Source organism: Mesocricetus auratus, unplaced genomic scaffold (assembly GCF_017639785.1).
Source record: "Mesocricetus auratus isolate SY011 unplaced genomic scaffold, BCM_Maur_2.0 Super-Scaffold_4256, whole genome shotgun sequence".
NCBI lineage: Eukaryota > Metazoa > Chordata > Mammalia > Rodentia > Cricetidae > Mesocricetus > Mesocricetus auratus.
This window is the reverse complement of record NW_024429182.1, coordinates 36345421-36364900: the sequence shown is the minus strand read 5'-3', so window position 1 is coordinate 36364900 and position 19480 is coordinate 36345421. Positions and strand designations below refer to the sequence as shown.

Here is a 19480-nt window from a genome sequence, read left to right as displayed (position 1 = left end):
GTTCCCGTCCCGGAGTCATCCAACTCTTACTTCAGACATTCTGCCATTGAGCTACATCTCAAGTTCAGCCCCTACGCTGATCAGTTCTGGGTCGTGCTATCCATTTCTGACAATATTTTGAACATTACCAAAAACAACAACGATAATTTAGCTGCTTTCTCTGGGTAATACTCCTTCCTCACAAGCAAGACTATAAACCAATTATCCACATACGTATCGTGACTTAGAGCTGGCATGTCAAGCTCTACATCTGTACCCTTCTTAAGTCTGACCAGCCCACAGCTCTTCTGACACATCCAGATTCTGGACAATCCCAAACCTTGGCTTTTAAACTTCATCTTCAAATAGCCCAGCCAGAGCCCTAGCTAGAACCCTAAAAATATCCCCTGTTCCCTTGTCCTTTCTGACATCCACTGGCATCTACTTCTCCTACTGAAGTAGAGTGAAGAGACAACGCTTAATGCATTTGATCAATGGGCTCTCAAAGAATCGACCATGCTATTCAAGACAATTGGCTATAGCAACACTACTTGTGCTCCCGTTCCATGAGGCTGACTTAAAATCTTAGCTCTATGTGTCTTCAGGGTGTGACTGATTTTTTGGTCTGCTAGCTAATGCACACTAGTATTTATAGCAGAATTAGAGGGAAGGCTCCCTTTCGTTGGCTTAGCAGAGAGGTTACCTCTAAGCTCCAGTGATATCAGACCCTGCGTGAGCATTACAATACAGCCACACAGGCTGCTTTGCAAAGCAGGGCACTGCCTGGATCTAGATTCCACCCAGAGAGTGACTGCAGGCTCTTCCTTTCTGAGGACCCAGGATCTTCCCCAGGCACAGTTCCTAGGGGTTATCAGAGAAGAAAACCAAAGTTCTGCTGCTAATTTGCCTGAACCCAGGTGCCTTGACCAGGCCTAAATGTGTCTGTAGTAGCACAGCAAAGCAAGAGGCCAGATCTTCTTGGAGGCATCCTTAGTGATGAATTTTTTAAATATATAATATGCTCACCCTATAATCCTGAGGGACAGTTATATTCCCAATGTATAAATGAGGGGGCTGAGTCCACCATTTCCTGGGCCACTAACTCACTGAAAATAATAGGTGTGAGAGACAAAAGTATACTCTGTACTGTCTTTTCTATTGTTATCTGGCTCTTTAAAGTGAAGGATAAAGTCCCCAAAGTTTTTGTCAGTCCCAGACTTAAAAGAAATTGTTCGGGCAAGAGTAAGAAAAACAACTAATTTAATTTAGATTACATGCCCAAAATAAGTCACTGTCAGCCCTGGGGAGGTGTCCACCATTTTGCTAACCAAGGAGACTGTGACACAGGACAATGGGAAGAACACTGAAGCAGGACCAGAACATGGAAGTTCTTTCTAATAATGTGTCATGTGACTGGGAAGTGGACAAGCCAGCCAGTCTCTGAGCCACTGCTTCCTGTTCTACAAACCAGAGTGACAGATCATGAGACCCTGTATTCCAGAGAACCTGGCAAATTCCTATTTTATTATTATTCCCTCGTATATTACATCCTGACCTCAGTTTCCCTTCCCTCCTCTTCTCCCAGACCCTCCCCCACCTCCCCTCTCCCCCAGATCCACTCCCCCTATGTTTGGGATATCAAACATGGCGCAACAATTTACAGTAAGACTAGGTACACGCCCTCATATCAAGGCTGGACAAGGCAACCAAAAGGGTTCCAAGAGCAGGCAAAAGAATCAGAGACATCCCCACTTACCTGGTAAATTCTTAAGCATTATAGATATAAAAGAGTATATCATGAATAATTCAGAAGAGTAAGAATACCCTCCTCGGTGTGTGTGTGTGTGTGTGTGTGTGTTACAGGGTACTGGACCTAGAGCCTAGAGCCTAGTAGGCAAAGATTCTACTGCAAGTTACCCAGGTGTGCCTCAAATTTGTGACCTTCCTGCATCAGTCTCCCAAGGAGCTGAGATTAAGCAGTGCCATATCCAGCTATCCAGACACCTTTATGCCTTAAAAAACAGAGCGGGATGTTAGCCATGCAATTCACTTGATAGAGCATTTCCCTAGCATGCATGAAACCCAGGATTCAATGTCCAGCACCAAATCAAACCATGCATGGTAATAGTCCCAGTGTGGTGATATATTATTTGTGGTCTAATAAAACCACTGAGGATCAAATGCAAAGATAGCCACAACCATAGGGTCAGGCAGTGGTAGCATACACCTTTAATCCCAGGACTCAGGGGACAGAGGCAGATCATGGAACTCTGTAGTTCAAGGCCACAATGAGTTACACAAAATTGATCCAGTCTAAAAGAGAAACAGCTCACACAAAGGTGACCTCAGCACTTGGGAATCACACACTTTTAACCCTAGCACTAGGGAGGTGGAGACAGGAGTGATATGGCTGGGTGGAGAGAGGAAGTAAGGTGGAAGGAGACAGGAACTCAGAGGATTGCAGTCTGAGGCTTGATGGAGAGGCGTGAACTCTGAGTATTCATGGAGACAGGGCCAACCCATTTCAGTCTGAGGCAGAGGTAAGAGTTAGTGTGGCCTGTCTGCTTTGCTTCTCTGATCTTTCAGCTTAAAGTCCAATATCTGTCATTGGGTTTGTATTACTTATGTTACATTCCAGTACCTAGAAAGCGGAGGCAGGAAGATGAGAAGTTTAAAGTCATCAAGTCATCTCCAGATACATGATGCTCTTTCTCAAGGCGTGGGGAGAGAAAGAATATGATCACTGAATAACAACTTATACAAAGGGAGCTTAAGAAATGCCCATCTAAAATTAAAATATTATCAAAATAACTAGGGAAGGCTCTGGAAATCTCTAATAATACAGCATGAAGGACTTAAAACATTGTTCTGAATTAAAGTACCTATTTTACAGACACATATATTAAGTGATTCCCCAACAGGTACCTAATGATTAGTGGTAATGTGTCAGCACTAAATCCAGGTTTCATGCACTGTGAAATAATAAGGGCTCATTTCAAATGATGGACAGCCACAGGACATATTTGAATGAAGCAGCCTACAACAGAGCCTCAGCGCTCATCTCAGTCTCAGGGAGAGGATCCTCATTTGCATGTGATGGCTTGGACTCCAATTCTTCACAGCATCAGGAAAGATAGGACAACTCTTTCTAGCTAACCAGTCTTGGAGGTCAGTCATCAATCACTCTGATGAAGCATGCAAGTTCCCCATGATTCTCACAACAGATGAAGGGCCCCCGGATCCCAAATGGTTTCGGGGAGTACAGCCCTCTCCCTGGCCTAACGTGTTGAGTAAATGAGAGAGGAATGCATGCTTTAAGCCATTCTGCTCTAACCACTATAATAATGAAGTTAGAGCATTTTTAAACAGTCACTGTCATTACCATCTCTTATCATTGGTGTGAGGTATAATCTAGGGGACCTACAGGTGAAAATCAACTACTTGGAACCTGCTGGGCATGGTGGTGCATGCCTTTAATCCCGACACTCAGAAGGCAGAAGCAGGCAGATTTCTGTGAGTTCAAGGCAAATTAGTCTGCATGTGAGTTCCAGGGATACATAATGAGGTCTTTCCAAATACAATAAAATAACCATATGGAACCCAAGGCATGCATTTATTTGTCTGTTCGTTGTTTGTTAATGGGGGCCATGCCATAGCATGCATGGGGCAGTCAGAGGACAACTTGTAAGACTACATTCTCTCCTTCTACCATGTGAATCCTGGGGATCTAACTCAGGTTGTCAGGCTTGAGCCGTTCGATGGCCATGAAGCTTCATTCGTAACATTAAAGAACAGAGCCTTCCTTACATCAGTTTGAAGGTCAGATGCATCCTGTCTATTCCAAACTGAAGAAAGTAGCAACAGTTCCAATCACCACTTCATAAGCAACCAAAATATAGCAGTCAGCTAGACTTCCACAGTGCTGGTTTTTCCTAATGCACCACCAAAGAAAACATGTAATTAAGACAATCCCATTTACTAACTGAGGTACCTGCACAGGACAATTTTTGAGGCCACTTCTAGAACAGGCTAATTCTTAAACAATTACATAACATTTTTGGCAAAATCAGAAAAGAAAAAACAGTATAAAAATAAGAATACATCATAAACATGGAAAATGGTAGACTTTTGAGAAAAATATTCAGCCTAGACCACTACACAAAGGCACATGCTCGGCCCTAGTAACAACAAAGAGTATTTAAAACCTATTTTCCAATGTTATTACTGTACAGAACATGTGAGCACTCTTCCAATATAAGAAAAGGATTCAACGAATGGCGCTCTGGGTTTTCATGAAGACCTGAGTTTGAAGGAACTGGAGCAAACCGACCCTCCTTTGTTCAGGCTGATAAACAGCCTGGAGTTATCACAAAGACCATCACAGGGGAGGGTACACAAAAGAACTGCTTCTTACAGAGGAACACTCACGTGGTCCGGGCTGGTGTGAACCCAACTGAAAATGAGGACAGCTGGCCTCACAAGGGGCTGGGCATGGGCCAACCTTGCCCCAACCTCCACATAGCCACAAAAGCATATGAGTGACCTGGAACTGGCCGTAGAGATGGATGGGGGCACTGGGAAGGCTCCTGTCTTCACCTAACCGTCTCTTGGAAAGACAAATGAGAAACACTAAGCAGACAGTCCTCAGGCTAAGCAGACGGCCTCCGATGGTCTAGGGCTAAGTTACTACACTCAGTTCTGGAACAGGACCCAGTCTTTGGGTAGCCAGTCCTTCTTTAGGGTGTGAGTGGAAAGTCAAGGGAGAAGGCGGCGGCCACGCGCTAGGCTGGGGAAGAAAGACCCAAGGCAGACAGTGCCCAGTATGTATAGGAGGGCTAAAGCTAGGCGGTGACACGCCTGGGCATCTGAGCCAAGATCTGCAAAACACTGCCCTAGCATGTGCACTGGAATATTCTTAAAATCCCAGCACTGGGACTCAGAGACAGGGGTGTGCAGAGAGCAAGGCCAGCCTCAGTTACAAATGAAGTTCAAGTCTAGCCTGGGCTACATGGGACCCTGTCTTGAAAAATTAACAACAAAAGGCACTGCTGGCCTCTCTAATGGAACAAGGCCTCTCCTCAACATTAGCCCTTGACACATTCCAGCACTCAGGAAGCAAGGGAGGATGCAACGGGGGGGGGGGGGATGGGAAAGTCGCTCCTAATATCCCAAATTATTTCCCCCCCCCAGTACAGAAGAAACTACGCTCCACAAAGGTCATAGCAGGAGCCAAGGCACATCTGATGGCACTTCTGGTTTCTCTCTGCACACATTTTTATTTCTTAACATAATGTATTTAATGCAGTTATTACAGTGGGTGTGGGTGGGTGTTTGTTTGATAGAGTTTTGTTAAGATTTTTATTTTATTCAATCATGTATGTGTGTGTATCTTCATGTGTGGGTACATGCAAGTGTGTGATGGGTGTGTGGCCAGAGAGGGTGCCTGCAAAGGCCAGAAGAAGAGATTAGATTCGATAAAGCTGGTGTTTCAGGCAGCTATGAGTCACCTGATGTGGGTACTGGGAACTGAAGTTGAGTGCTTGGTAAGAAACACTAAGCCATCTCTCAGCCACTGGTTACCTTTGTGAGAGGAAGTCTTGCTATGCAGTGTAGACAGGCCTCGAACTTTCCACAGTTCTGCCTCAGCCTAAGTGCTGGTATTACAGACAGGCATCACCACACCTGTATATAGTGTTACATTACTAAGATTCATGTAAAGCCCAAGTTTTTAATGTAGTATTGTGACTGAGACTTAATGTATCAATTGACTGACTGAATCTTGCCTAGTACAGATCCTTAAAAGGTCATTTATTAGAAGTTAATATTGATTAACATTTTATGTCTGGCCTACTTTGCTTTTTTCTGTGACAAAATGCTGACCAAAAACAACTTGGGAGTTGGATTTATTTCAGCTTATGCCTCTCAGATCACACCCCATCACCAAGAGCAGTCAGGGCAGGTTTCTGGAAGCGGGAATTGGGTAAGGGACCATGACGCAACACTGCTAACTGGTTTGCTCCTCATGTCTAGCTAAATCTGCTTTCTATAGCACCTAAGACCACCTGCCTAGGAGTAGCACCACCCACAGTGAGCTCCCTCACCAATCATCAATAAAGAAAATGCCCCACAGACATGCCCACAAGGCAATCTGATGGGGACATCTTGTCAATTCAAGTTCCCTCTTTCCAGATGCCACTTGCTTGCATCAAGTTGGCAAAAACTAATCGGCCCAGTGACAATCTCTACATGATCTTTTACCACTACAATATAAAAGTCCAAATGCCTAAATATATGATAAAAATTAATGATGCAATGGAAACACAGGAGACGGCTGTTTAGCAATAATGGGTGATACCTGGAGAAACAATATTAACTGATACTAATTCATAGTAAACTGAAAAGACAGGACATAAGACAATACATGCACACTGGCTACAACCATTTTGGGTGTTGTATGTGTTGTATGTTCTCTGTGTGGTGTGTGTGTGTTGTACATATATGTGAGTGTTAGTGCATGTGTTCCTGTATATACACATGGAAGCCAGAGCAGGATAGCAGAGTCTTTCTCTATCACTCTCTGTCATAACGCCTTTACCAGGGACTCTCAAATTAATAGGAAAATCATCTTTTGTCAAGGTTGCCTGGCCAATGAGTTCATAGGATCTGCCTACATCTGCCCCCAATGTTGGGTTACAGGCATGCACAGCCAGGCCCAGCTTTTGTATGTGTGTATTAGCTATTCCAAGGCAGATATTCATGTCATCTCCCAGACCCCTAAATTGGATACAACTTTACAACAAACCATAGTTTTTTTTTCTTTTTTAACAATGATGAAAAAACAGAGTAGAAAGCAGTTAAGGAAAATGATTTTTATTAAGGTAATTTTTACCTATACTTGTTAATACTCAATAACCAATATATAAACCACCTTTCCAAATGATAACAATTCAAGAATAAATGCCTTCAAGTGTGGGCTTTCTTGAACTCTATTTAAGATACATGCTCATATTCTTTTCATCATTTGGAATTTTTAGAATACAAATATCAGGGGAGATTTTTAAAAAATCTTCATTCACTTTAAAGACTTGAGTATTTTAACACTGACCAAACGGCAAACGATACCGCAAAGGTCACTCCTCTAGCCAAATACAAACACAGAACACCACCCATCTAAAAATTTCCTGCACAGACTAATCCCAAACAGCTGCTGCAAAACATACCTCAGCTATGAGCCACGGGCTCATCCAACACCTCCTTCCCTTCTGTCATACTTTCCAACATATTAGATGCTCCACTGATAACTTATTCCTTCCAATATTTTAAAGGTGCTTCACCAAAGGCAGTAAATGATGGGGTTACGGAATGTTTCCTATGTTACTTGAGGAGCTGAAAACATGTTAGAGTTCCAGATTCTCAAAGCAGAGACCCATGACTCTGACACATCTATTCTGCACCACGCTGTTTCACCATGTAGTGAATGCATAAGTGGCTTCCCATAACCTACCCTGTATGACTATGGGAGTTGGCAAGATAGTCAATACAATGCTTGTTATGCAAGCATGAGGGCCTGTGTTTGGTCGCTAGAACCCAAGTAAAAATGCTGACACCATGGCATGTGCTGGAGAAGCAAGACAGGAGGGCCCTGGCTCCCACTGGCTCGCCACTCTAGCCTAATTGGTTAGCTCCAGATTCGGTGAGAGACAGTCTCAAAGGAGACAAGAGTTCTTGAAGATGCCACCAAGGTTGTCTTCTAACCTCCACCCACACACACACACATAAAACAAACCAATTTTTTTAAAAAATGACTTCTAGAAATAATTAAACTTTATATCAAGAGATATGAAAGAAAAGTGAGAAGAAAAGCGACCGTGTATAATATGTTTTTAAATACTCTGCAGTGCAAGTCAGATTTCCTAGACTCTTGGCAGTTATATAGACTCTATTGCCATTTATCTGTTTATTGTCATTGTCTCTTAAACTCCCATACCAGGTAAAAATAAAGGACAAAGATTCAGATCATTTGCACTGCCATTGGACACTGGGGAATGGTTTGTTTTGGGGACATTAATTGCAGCTCTACAACAGCAAAAGAAGGATAAAGACATCAGTTATTGTCTGCATTATTAAGAAAATTAACATGTGTGGGTTAAAGAGACAATGTAGCAAATCTCAGGGACAAAATTACAAAGCTGTTCAACCAAACTATTTTAACAATGAAAAGTAAAAAGTTATATATTTGTGGTTAATACATGTGGTTTGCTTGGGACAAAGAAAAATAAAGTCATGGTGGAGGTGAGAGCTGGACAACAGGAACAGTGAATTCATCATATCATTCCCTCCACCTTTGTATCCATAGTGAACAGACAGCGGTAGGGGGTTCGTGTGTGTGTGGTTGGGAGGGTGTGTGCGCACCTGTGCACATGTATATAGAAACCAGAGGAGGATGTCAGGTGTCCTCTTCCATCACTCTCTACCTTATATTTTGACCTGAACCCGACATTTACCATTCCAAACAATCCAACCAGCCATCTAGTGCCCAGGATCCACCTATCTCCACCCCTCAATGATGGAGTTACAGGCATGCATGGCCATGACCAGCTCGTATGTAGGTGTTGAGGTTTTGAACTCAGGTTTTCTTGCTTGTGCAGCAAGCACTCTTTCCCACTAAGCCATCTCCTTAGCTCTAAATAGATTTTTTTCAATAGTATCTTCAGAATGAATGTAATGTTGTAACAAGAAACATATGCATAACTCTAGGTGAATTCAGAACTTAAAGCAAAACATAGACCATCAAGATTATCATCTTTCACCATCATTATTATAGGAATATTTATTTCTAAAGTATCTACTGTCAACTTTTTTAATGAACAAGGACATTTAAAATTCCAACAGTTTACTTAATGTGTTTCATGTTTTATGAAGAGTAATTTCATATGATCTGTACATACCAGCAGTATCATAGGCCTTTTCCAGGTTGTCAATCCAATGATTCCAGAGAGTATCACCTGTAAGGATAAATATATCATCAGCCCAGAAAAATATGAGTTAAACATTTCCCATTCTTGCTGATTATATAAACCATGGCAAACCACTCTGGACTGTCTTACAGACCAGACTTACAGACTGTCTTAATGGCTTTGGTGGTTTGAAAAAAGTAGCCGCCAGAAGTGAATGGCAACATTATGAGGTGTGGCTCTGTTTGAATAGGGATGGCCTTATTGGAGGACATACCACTGTGGAGGTGGGCTTTGAGGTCTTATATGATCAAGCCATGCCCATTGTCTCAGACTACTTCCTGTTGCCTGTAAGTAAAGATGTAAAAACTCTCAGCTCCTTCTATAGCACCATGTCTGCCTGCATGGCCTTGCTTCCCACCATGATGAGAATGAACTAAACCTCTGAACTGCAAACCAGTCACCACAATGAAATGTTTTCTTTTATAAGAGTTGCTATAGTCATGATGTTTCTTCACTGCAGTGGAAACCCTCGCTAAGACACTGCCTGTGTGTGCTTTCCATTTGTGTCAGTTAAAAGATCAATATCTCTGACCAAGTGTTCCATATACCCACTCTGCTGTCAGTCAGTGACATACACAAGTATCTGCATGGGACAGGTAAACTCTGAAACAGCAAACAAAACCCTTGAGGGTATCTCCTAGTCCTCAAGGGTTTAAAGCCTGGGTTCCACATTCCACTGAGCCCCCACTACACTTCCCTTCCAGGTACCCCTGCCCCTCCTTGGCCATCCAGGATAGATCCTGGACTTTTGCTGTACCCTCTTTACTGCAGAACCCATTCCTCTTGATGACCCTCCTAACTGCCTGGGAACTCACATCCATCCTATGTTTGTCACCTCCTCTGAGAAGCCTTCAGCAATATCAACATTCCACATCTGCCTTGACATACCAGCTTCTTTTTTCCCTTAAAGATAATCCTGAGTATGGCAATTAAGAGCACTTGATGCTCTTGCAGAGGACTGAAGTTCAGTTCCCTCTACGTCAGGCAATGTGGCCCCCACATGTGCATACACAGACAAACAGACAGACAGACAGACAGACAGACAGACAGACAGACAGACAGACAAGCCTGGTCATCATTTGAAAGATACATATGTCTCTGTTCCTGTCCTGTCTTTGACTCCCTGGATCCTAGGGTAGTGCTTGTCACATGACTATCAACAATTGGCTGTCCCTGAGCCTTGACCACACAAAGAGGAACTACGGAGAGAAAGCTCCTGTATTGCACGACAATGCTTCAATTAAAAAAAATCCACAGTCAAATTCTTGGAAAAGAAGAACCAGAGTGTTGCCAAAACACAGACTGGAAACCACCACAGCCTTTTGGATGGCACAGTTCACTAAAGCACTGGCAAGAAGAATCAAAGTAATCCTTCACTCAGGACACCCCGAGGCCTCTTGAGTACACTTCCCCTATATAACAGGGTGTGTCCACCAAGCACAGCTAAGAGTGGTTCCCTTGTTTCCTTCATGGAGCGTCTCCCTTGCCCCAATCCCTCCCATACACACATCCACAATTGCTGTTTATTAGCTACACACCAGGCAAGGGTGTTCAGATCAAGTACACAGGTTTGCCTGCAAGCCCCCATCTTAAGGCTGAAGCAGCCCACAGCACTCGGGATGCTGAGGCAGGAGGATCACAAATCCAAAGTCAGCCTGTTCTCAAACAACCTAAATAAATAAATAAATTACCACAAAAGACTGATCCCACCAAATGACAGATTCCTCAGAAAACCGGATATCCAGTGAGTATATGACCACATACAATGTGCCCATGGACACATATTGTATATGTATATATGCATGCATCTGCTGTGTAGGCACACTTATGCATGTACACAGACAAACATCTGCTTGCATGTCCTTGTATGTGTTTCCCTGCCTATTCATCCTGCCGGGACTGGACTTTGCTGAGGAAATGTAAATATGACTGAAGACTTCCCTGCCCTTGAGAAAATCTCAAACTGCCCACTTCAGTAAAAAATAACTATGATTTGAATTATTCATTGAGGTTTGTTATTTGTGTCACCGTCTCATATTACCCTGTGGTTCAGCTTTCAAGAACATTCTCTTTTCTTTTTTTCATTAAAACAGTATTATTAAGATGAAGTGTCCAGCTCAGGACATAAAAACCTATAAAACAATGATGTGTCTGAGCTACACTTTCCATTTCTGTAATAGCCTTAGCATCCGACTTCCTCCATGCTCACAAGTTAGTAAATTAAATGTATTTTAGTGTTTAGCTGTGGGTGTCTGCTTCTGCTTCCATCAGCCACTGGATGAAGGCTCTAGAATGTCATATAAGGTAGTCATCAATCTCATTATGGGGGGGCATTTAAGGTAGCCTCTCTACTATCGGTTAGTTTGCCAGTTGGTGTCATCCTTTGAGATGTCTGAAAATCTCCCTAGGGTCAGATCTCTTCTCAAACCTATAGTGGTTCCCTGACTCAACCTTCCTGCTCCCCCATGTCCTCCTCTCCCCTCCTCTTTTCTCCAAGCTTGCTCTCCCCTCCCCTCACCCCATGTTTCCAATCCCCTCAGGAGATCCTGTCCCATTCTCCTATTCTGGGATACCATGTATATTTCTCTTATGGCCCTCCCTGTTTCCCAGACTCTTTGGCGGTAGGGTTGTAGGCTGGCACTCCCCTGCTCCATGTCTAAAATCCATATATGAGTGAGTACATACCATGTTTGTCTTTTTGTGACTGGGTTACCTCACTTAGGATGCTGTCTTCTAGTGCCATCCATTTGCCTGTGAATTTCAAGATTCCATTTTTTTTCCCAATGAGTAGTACTCCATTGTATAAATGTACCACATTTTCTCTATCCATTCTTCAGTTGAGGAGCATTTAGGTTGCTTCCAGGTTCTGGCTAGTACAAATAATGTTGCTATATACAGAGTTGAACAGATGTCCTTATTGTATGAATGTGCATCTTTTGGGTATATGCCTAAGAGTAGAATTGGTGGATCTTGTGGTAGACTGAGTTCCATTTTCCTGAGAAATCTCCATACTGATCTCCAAAGTGGATGTACAAGTTGGCACTCCCACCAACAGTGGAGGAGTGTTCCCCTTTCTCCACATCCTCTGCAGCATAAACTATCATTGGTGTTTTTGATTTTAGCCATTCTGACAGGAATGAGATGGCATCTCTAAGCTGTTTTGATTGCATTTCCCTGAACTCCTGGAAACCAGTTGCAGAGAGGGAGGAGTGATGAACAAAGGAGTCAAGACCTGGCTGACGAAACTCACAGAGGCAGCTGACCTGAACCAGAGGGAGCTCATGGACCCCAACTGGTGACTGAGAGGCCAGCATGGGACTGACCCAGACCCCCTTAACCTGGGGGTCAGTGAGGAGACCTCGGCAATCTATGGGCCATTGGATAGTAGACCAGTATTTAATCCTGGCGTACAAATGGATTTTGGGAGCACATTCCACATGGAGGGATGCTGTCTCAGCCTGGACACATGGGGGAGGGCCTAGGCCCTGCCCAGGATGATATGACAGACTTTGAAGCTTCCCCCATGGAGGGCCTTACCCTCCCTGGGGAGCTGAAGGGGGATAGGATGGTGGGTTGGTGGGGGGCAGGGGAGTAGGGGAGCATGAGAGGGCTGGGATTGACATGTCAAGCAAGCTTGTTTCTAATTTAAATAAAATTTAAAAATTAAATGTATTTTATATAAGTGCACAACTCTTTAAATTCTTCTTGCTATATGCCAATAGTTTGTGTATGCATAAACATATGCACAAGGGTGTGATTTTCACAAGATCATCACAACAGATTTGCTTTTTTGTTTTTCAAAACAGGGTTTCTCTGTGTAGCCCTGGCTGTCCTGGAACTCACTCTGTAGACCAGGCTAGCCTTGAACTCAATTAGATCCACCTGCCTTTGCCTCCTAAATGCTGGGATTTAAGGTATACACCACCACTGCCTGGCTTAGATTTGCTTCTTCTGATCTCAGTAAGTACTTCATTGGAATCTTGTCAAGTCCACTGAAATAGCTGCAATTCATTTCAGACTGATGGTTGTGTAGTCTTCCATTGTGTGACCATGTCTAACGTATTCAATTGTTTCCATGTTTGTGAGCATTCACTCTAGTCCCAGCTTTTTATTCTTGTAAACAATACAACCATAAACACTCATATGTTTTGTGAGTATATCTTTAAAGACACATGCTTTTATTCCTGTTGGACAAAGTCTCAAGAAAGGGGTGACTAAGTAGACTGTTATTTATATTTTTTTAATTCTAATAGGGCATCATAGATAGATGTCTTTTCTAATGAAGGTCTTCTGAGACAAAAAGAACTTTGCTGCCTTTCTGCCTTTAGGAGTGGTATTTTGTCTATATAGCTGAAACTGCAGAAAATGTAATTGAAAAATATGAATAAAACACATGATATAAAGAATATTATCGATAACCTCACAAAATATTTAGCAAAGATATTAAGACTTGTTGGAGAGAAAAGGAAAGCTTATAGGGCAGTATTGAATAAAGATCCAAATAAATCAAGACATACCAAGGTCATGGGTTAGAAGACACTGTTTAAAGGCATCGTTGCCACTTGAATTCTGAAATAAATTCAAAGCACAGCCAGCAAGCTTGTGTGAACCACATTCCTTACCAGGTGCTGGAAAATATGTTCAGTCAAGCCTGGCAAAAATTGATTTACATCCCCAGTACTTCAGAAGGCTGGGGCCTGTGTATCACAAGTTCAAAGCCCACCTAGGCTACCGAATGGCTTCAAGACCAACTGGGCAAGGTGGTGAAGTTCAATTTCAAAATAAATAAGAAGAAAGAAGGCTAGGGATATATTGAGTGGCTCAATCCCCAGTTCTAGGGAGTGGAAATAAAACTGCACCCTAATTCCAGGTGGTAGTTGCATCTGCTAGCCCCAGTCCTGAACCCACAACAAACCCATGTCCTGTTGACCTTCACCAGTAGCCCTGTTCTTTTCAACCCGTGGGTGGGGAGGAAGGAGGAATAGAGAGTGAGAAGCCTTCTGGAATGGTAGCAGAAACTGAGGCTTTGCCCAGGGGTTGAATCCTTTAAGAGCTCAAGACCCAAGGAACGGATGCTTGCACCTTGTACCTACCAAGCATAGTGTTGTGGAAGGCAAGAAGAAAGAGTCGGGACACTCTAGGCTCCGCCTCCCTCTGGGGCAGCAGTAGCTGGGCTCTGTCAAGAGGGAGTCCAGGAAGTCGCTTAGGAATGACTTTTGATGGCTTCTACTATTCCACAATGTGCTACTGACTAAATTGTCTATGCCATGATGGTGTGTGCCTGGGAAACCTCACTTAATGCCATGAGCAGCCTCTAGAAGGCACTTGGTTATGGCATGAGTCAATGAGTGAATGAACGAACAAGTAAACAAACAAATGAATAGAGACAAGAAACAGGAGATGGGCTTGCTTATGGGTGACTACCTAAGTCTGAACACATACCCACCCCTGTGCTTCCTGAAAAGGCAACACCATCAGCATCTTCCAACCAGCACAAGACACAACATGCCCTGAATGTGCAGGTAAGAACCTCCTGTCAAGGCCAAACCATCTCCAGATAATTGTAATCAGAGCCATTACCGTTTCTGTTCCGCTCCTTGTGGCTCAAGGGAACAAGACATCTGATTATACAAAGGAAGCGTCCGAGGTGCAACAGCTCCAAGTCAGTATGACCCACCACGTGCAGCTAACGCCTTTAATTTTCCAGCTTAAAAACCAATCGTTAAAATCAAAGGCTTATACTTCTACTGCCCTGTTTTCCTTGCCTAATCCACAAACATGCCTTAGGGCAAAAATGTTCTGGCTCGTTTGTCAAAACCTGCTGCATCTAAACACAGATGTTTGAAAGCCATGTTGCAAATGCCCTGTGTTTATCTTCTAAATAGGCAGAAAATAATTTATCTAACTTCTCAACAACCTATCTTTCCCTATAACTGAAAACGGGGGGGGGTCTTCCCCTTTTATAGCATTTGAAAGTGAGCAGTGAGCAGAACCCCCACAGTAGGTACTATAGACAGCCTATTCACTTCGCGTTGGTTATATACTTATTGTCTTTGTGGGTGAAAAATATGCGCACTACCCAGCATGCGCCAGGCCAGGAGCCAAGCCTTTCCCACACGAGCTCTTATATGCAAAATCAGTCGTGAGGCAAGAGGGTCCCATCCGTTTCACACCTGAGTAATTTACTCAAGGCAAAAAAAAACTGTAAGTGAGAGTCTGCTGCCCTGTAAAAAATAGAAAAAAAAAAAAAAGGACTGGAGAAAGAAAATGTCCCTTAAATATTTGATTTTTTTTGTTTTGTTTTACGAGACAGCGTTTCTCTGTATTGTTTTGGAGGCTGTTGGTCCAGCCCGGCCTCGAACTCAGAGATCTGCCTGCCTCTGCCTCCCGAGTGCTGGGACTAAAGTGTGTGCCACCACCGTCCGGCAAATATTTGATTTATGATAGGAAATATATGTGTGTGTGCATATACACATACATACGTATATACAGTTGAACCAGTAGAGAAGTAGGAACTAATATACGTGACAGAAAATTTACTACTGTTTAACTGGTAGTAACTTCAGGGTTTTATGTCAGTTTCTTCCCTGGCCATTCTTTTTTTTTTTTTTTTTTGCTTATGTGAAATTGGAATCTTGCCATGGCATCATGGATTCAAGAGAGGAGAGTTCAAGTTCCTGACTTGGAGCAAAGGCAAACAAACGCATGCAGACAACATGGGCTTCCTGGAGCCTCCATCTGAAATTGCTCCCGGGGATTGTAGGTGGCATCCAAGCGGGGGTTTTGTTTTTCAAAAATCAGATGGACAAACCAATGCCACTCTCTACACTTTAATTAAATGTGTCTCAGTGTGGTGGGTGCCATCTCCCACAATCCCAATGGGACCAAAATAAGATTAACTGAACACACAGCTAAACTGAGAGCCAGGACAACACAACCTGAACACAGACATCGAGAGCCTCCCTCAGACACTCACCAACTATAGGCTGTGTTTCAAGAAGGCAGGCTAACTCCTTGGTACCACAAGCTTGGGCATAATAGTCATTAACCAAGGTTGGCAAGGGGGAGATGATCACAGAATGCTCAAATAAAAAAGATCTGAATGCATTTCTTTCTGAGACAGGGTCCAATGTAGCACAGGTGAACCTCGAGCTGGCTGAGTCGCGGATGAACTGGAAGTCCCGATCTGACGGCTTCTACTCACCAGTGGCTTGAATTACATGACAGACCCATGTGCCTCCTCCACTCCTGCTTAGGCAGTGCTGGGGATTGAACTCCAGGTCTCTGGTCCTGTGCTAGGCTGGTGCTCTACCCACTGAGTCACACATAGCCGTCAAATACAAAAGACTACATTAGGGGCCACTAAGATGGCTCAGCAGGTAACGGCACTTGCCACTAAGTCTCACAAACCAATGTCCATTCCTGGGACCAACAGAGTAGAAGGAGAGAACTAATTTCTGCAGATTGTTCTTTGACATATATGCCCTCTCTCTCTCCCTACCTCCTCTCTAAATAATGTAACTTAAAAAGTAAAGATTATATTAAAATAGTTCCTTCACACTGCTGAAATATTAATTCAAAATTGTGGGGAAGGTGGCTTACAGGACTTAATTAGCAAATATATTTTCAAACAGCTCCTCGGGGTTCAGACAAGAGGGGAAGTCTGAGTTCTGAGAGACACCCCTCCCAGAGATGATCATGGAGGATCTTCCTTGAAATGGGATGTTTTCAAGTGAATATGTTTGAACCACTGTTGTATCAAGCACAAAATGAAGCTTTTACAAAAACCAAACTAAGCCGGGCGTTGGTGGCGCATGCCTTTAATCCCAGCACTCGGGAGGCAGAGGCAGGCGGATCTCTGTGAGTTCGAGACCAGCCTGGACTACCAAGCGAGTTCCAGGACAGGCTCCAAAGCCACAGAGAAACCCTGTCTCGAAAAAAACAAAAAAACAACAACAACAAAAAAAAAACCAAACTAAGATTTGCCAGTTTCAGTGATGAGGCAAACTGTAATGTGCTTATGGTCATTCAGTTTGAGAGGAAGAGATTTTGCTTAAGTGCTCCCACCACATGTGGATTTCAAGAAGCATTAGACTTGTTGGCCATTCCTCTTAAGACCAGGTCATATACAAATCAAAACTGCTCAGTGGGCCAGGGATGTAGCTCAGGGGCAGAGCTCTTGCCTCTGGCCCTGAGTTCAATCCCCAGATCTGCAGAAAAGAAGGGAGGAGGGGTAGGAGGCAGAGAGGGAGCAAAGGAGAAACTGAGTGATCACAATCACAGTATGTCTGCAAAATGTCCTATCACATCACAATGAGCAGGAATGAGTTGCTAAACTGGACGAGCCTTAAAAATACCCTAATTAGAAGAACCTATTTATCCATAAGAGAGGATATATTGTATAGTCCCATATGTATGTACATATTTATGAATATATATGAGTATGTATATGTGAAGATAGATAGATAGATGATAGATAGATGATAGATAGAAGATAGATATGAAATGTCGAGGATGGAGGTGGTCTACAGGGCCAGAAAACAGGAAAATGGGTGGCACCTGGACAGAGGGATGTGGAGGAGAGAGAAAGATCAGGTGGTTTTTGAGAACTTCCTAAAACTCATTTTAGTGATGGCTATGCAACAATGAGCTCACTGGAAACTACCAGGAGGTTCTCTTTACATGCAGACTACAGCACTGTAAAGCTGGGTTTTTTGTTTGTTTGTTTTTTGTTTCCATTTTTCCAGTTCTCAAGTCACAATTTTTCATCATTTGCCATAAAAACCTTCATTAAGCCATTTGAGTTCATGGTAGTGTGTCAGAGAATATACACTGGAGTATTTAATGGCTGAAGTTACACATCCGTAATTTGTCTAAGAATAACCCATTGTGTTAAGAGGAGGGAGTGTCAAATATTCGGATATAGCTAGCGCCTGTGACTGGTGATGGGTCAACCCACATGGGCATTACATTCTCCTTTCTATATTTGTTAAAACTTTAATTTTTTCCATAATGAAATGTTAAAATTGGAAAGGGGGTCTTAGGATTTCCTGGTCACTTCTATGAATTCTCTCTCTCTACCCGTGTGTGTGTGTGTGTGTGTGTGTGTGTGTGTGTGTGTGTGTGTGTGTGTATGTGTGTGTGTATACAGGTTATGTGTGTGGTATATGTACTTGTTACTATGCCTGCATGTGTATGGTGGCAGAAAATGACAATAGGTACACTCTCCACCATATTTCATTTGTTGAGACTGGGTGTCTCATCAGTTTGGCTAGACTGACTGACCTTCAGGGACCCACTTGTGTCCAACTTCTCCTTACCCCATCCCAGACACTGGGGTTACAGACTCCCCTCTGCCCACACCCAGCTTTTAGATGGGTTCTAAGGATTTAGACTCAGGTCCCCATGTTTTACTGACTACAAATCTTTTTAATAAACTAGCTACCTTGAGAGAATGCTGAATTATGATTTTACAAAGGATAAACCCACAAAATACATACAAGATTCTGGTCCAGAGTACTTAGAGGAAAGAAATGCAGCTACCGTTTAGATGACTAGCCTGGGGGCAGAGGAAGGGTATTATTCTCATTCCTATTCTATTTAGAGCCCCCATATTTGGAGGTTTTCCAGAACACTCACACACACAGTAGTAGAGTCCAGAGACAGGACTACAGGGTGGAATTCTGTCAATCTAATACATAAGTTGTGAACTTCATTCACTATAGCACCAAGAGACTGGGGTCCTAACTTGTAGAACCATTTAGCAAAGGTGTTTAAAAGAGAGAAGGCTCAGAGGTTAAGAGCATTGGCTGCTCTTCCAGAGGACCAGGGTTCAATTCCCAGCACCCATGTGGCAGCTCACAACTGTCTCTAAATCCAGTTCCAGGAGATTTGACACCTTCATATCAATGCACATAAAAATAAAATTAAAGAAAAAAGATGAGTAGATTGCCAGGCAGTGCCGGCATGCATCTTTAATCCCAGTGCTTCAGAGGCAGGAGAAGGCTGATCTCTGTGAGTTCAAGGCCATCCTGGTCTACAGAGTGAGTTCCAGAACAGCCAGGATACACAGAGAAACCCTGTCTTGAAAAACAAAACAAAACAAACAAACAAACAAAAAAGAGCAGATTGACACTGGGTGATACAAAATTCTGAGCTAGGCCAGAGAAACTTTATGTTCTTAATGTTCTTATTCAAACCATTACTCTAGGTTCAATAAGTTCTCCCACATTTTTGAAATTTACATTTGTCTTGACTCTGGATATGCTTTGACCAGTAGAGCACAAAATGTACACTCACTGCAGATGATAGAAAAAGCTATAGCCCAGGCTCTCAGAGTGCATTAGTTCATAGAGAGGTCATTTGTTTTACTCATCCTCCGAGAGCATTGCACAAAGACCTGTTTCCAAGGCTCTTGGCCCCTAGCAAACCTCGAGGGGTTGGATGCCTTGAAAGCTGTGACACAGTTAGGAGGTAGGAATGAG

At 43.1% G+C, this 19480-nt stretch overlaps 1 protein-coding gene across 2 annotated transcripts in view; it reads right to left on the bottom strand.

Moving 5' to 3' along the window:
• Nucleotides 1-19480, bottom strand: part of Fam189a2 (family with sequence similarity 189 member A2) — a 100084-nt gene that overhangs the window by 46493 nt on the left and 34111 nt on the right. For both annotated transcript variants that reach the window (XM_040746287.1, XM_040746283.1), the window contains exon 2: nucleotides 8928-8984. In XM_040746287.1, the coding sequence (XP_040602221.1) occupies nucleotides 8928-8939 (12 nt within the window). In that variant the 5' untranslated portion in view covers nucleotides 8940-8984. The remainder of the gene's footprint in view (nucleotides 1-8927; nucleotides 8985-19480) is intronic.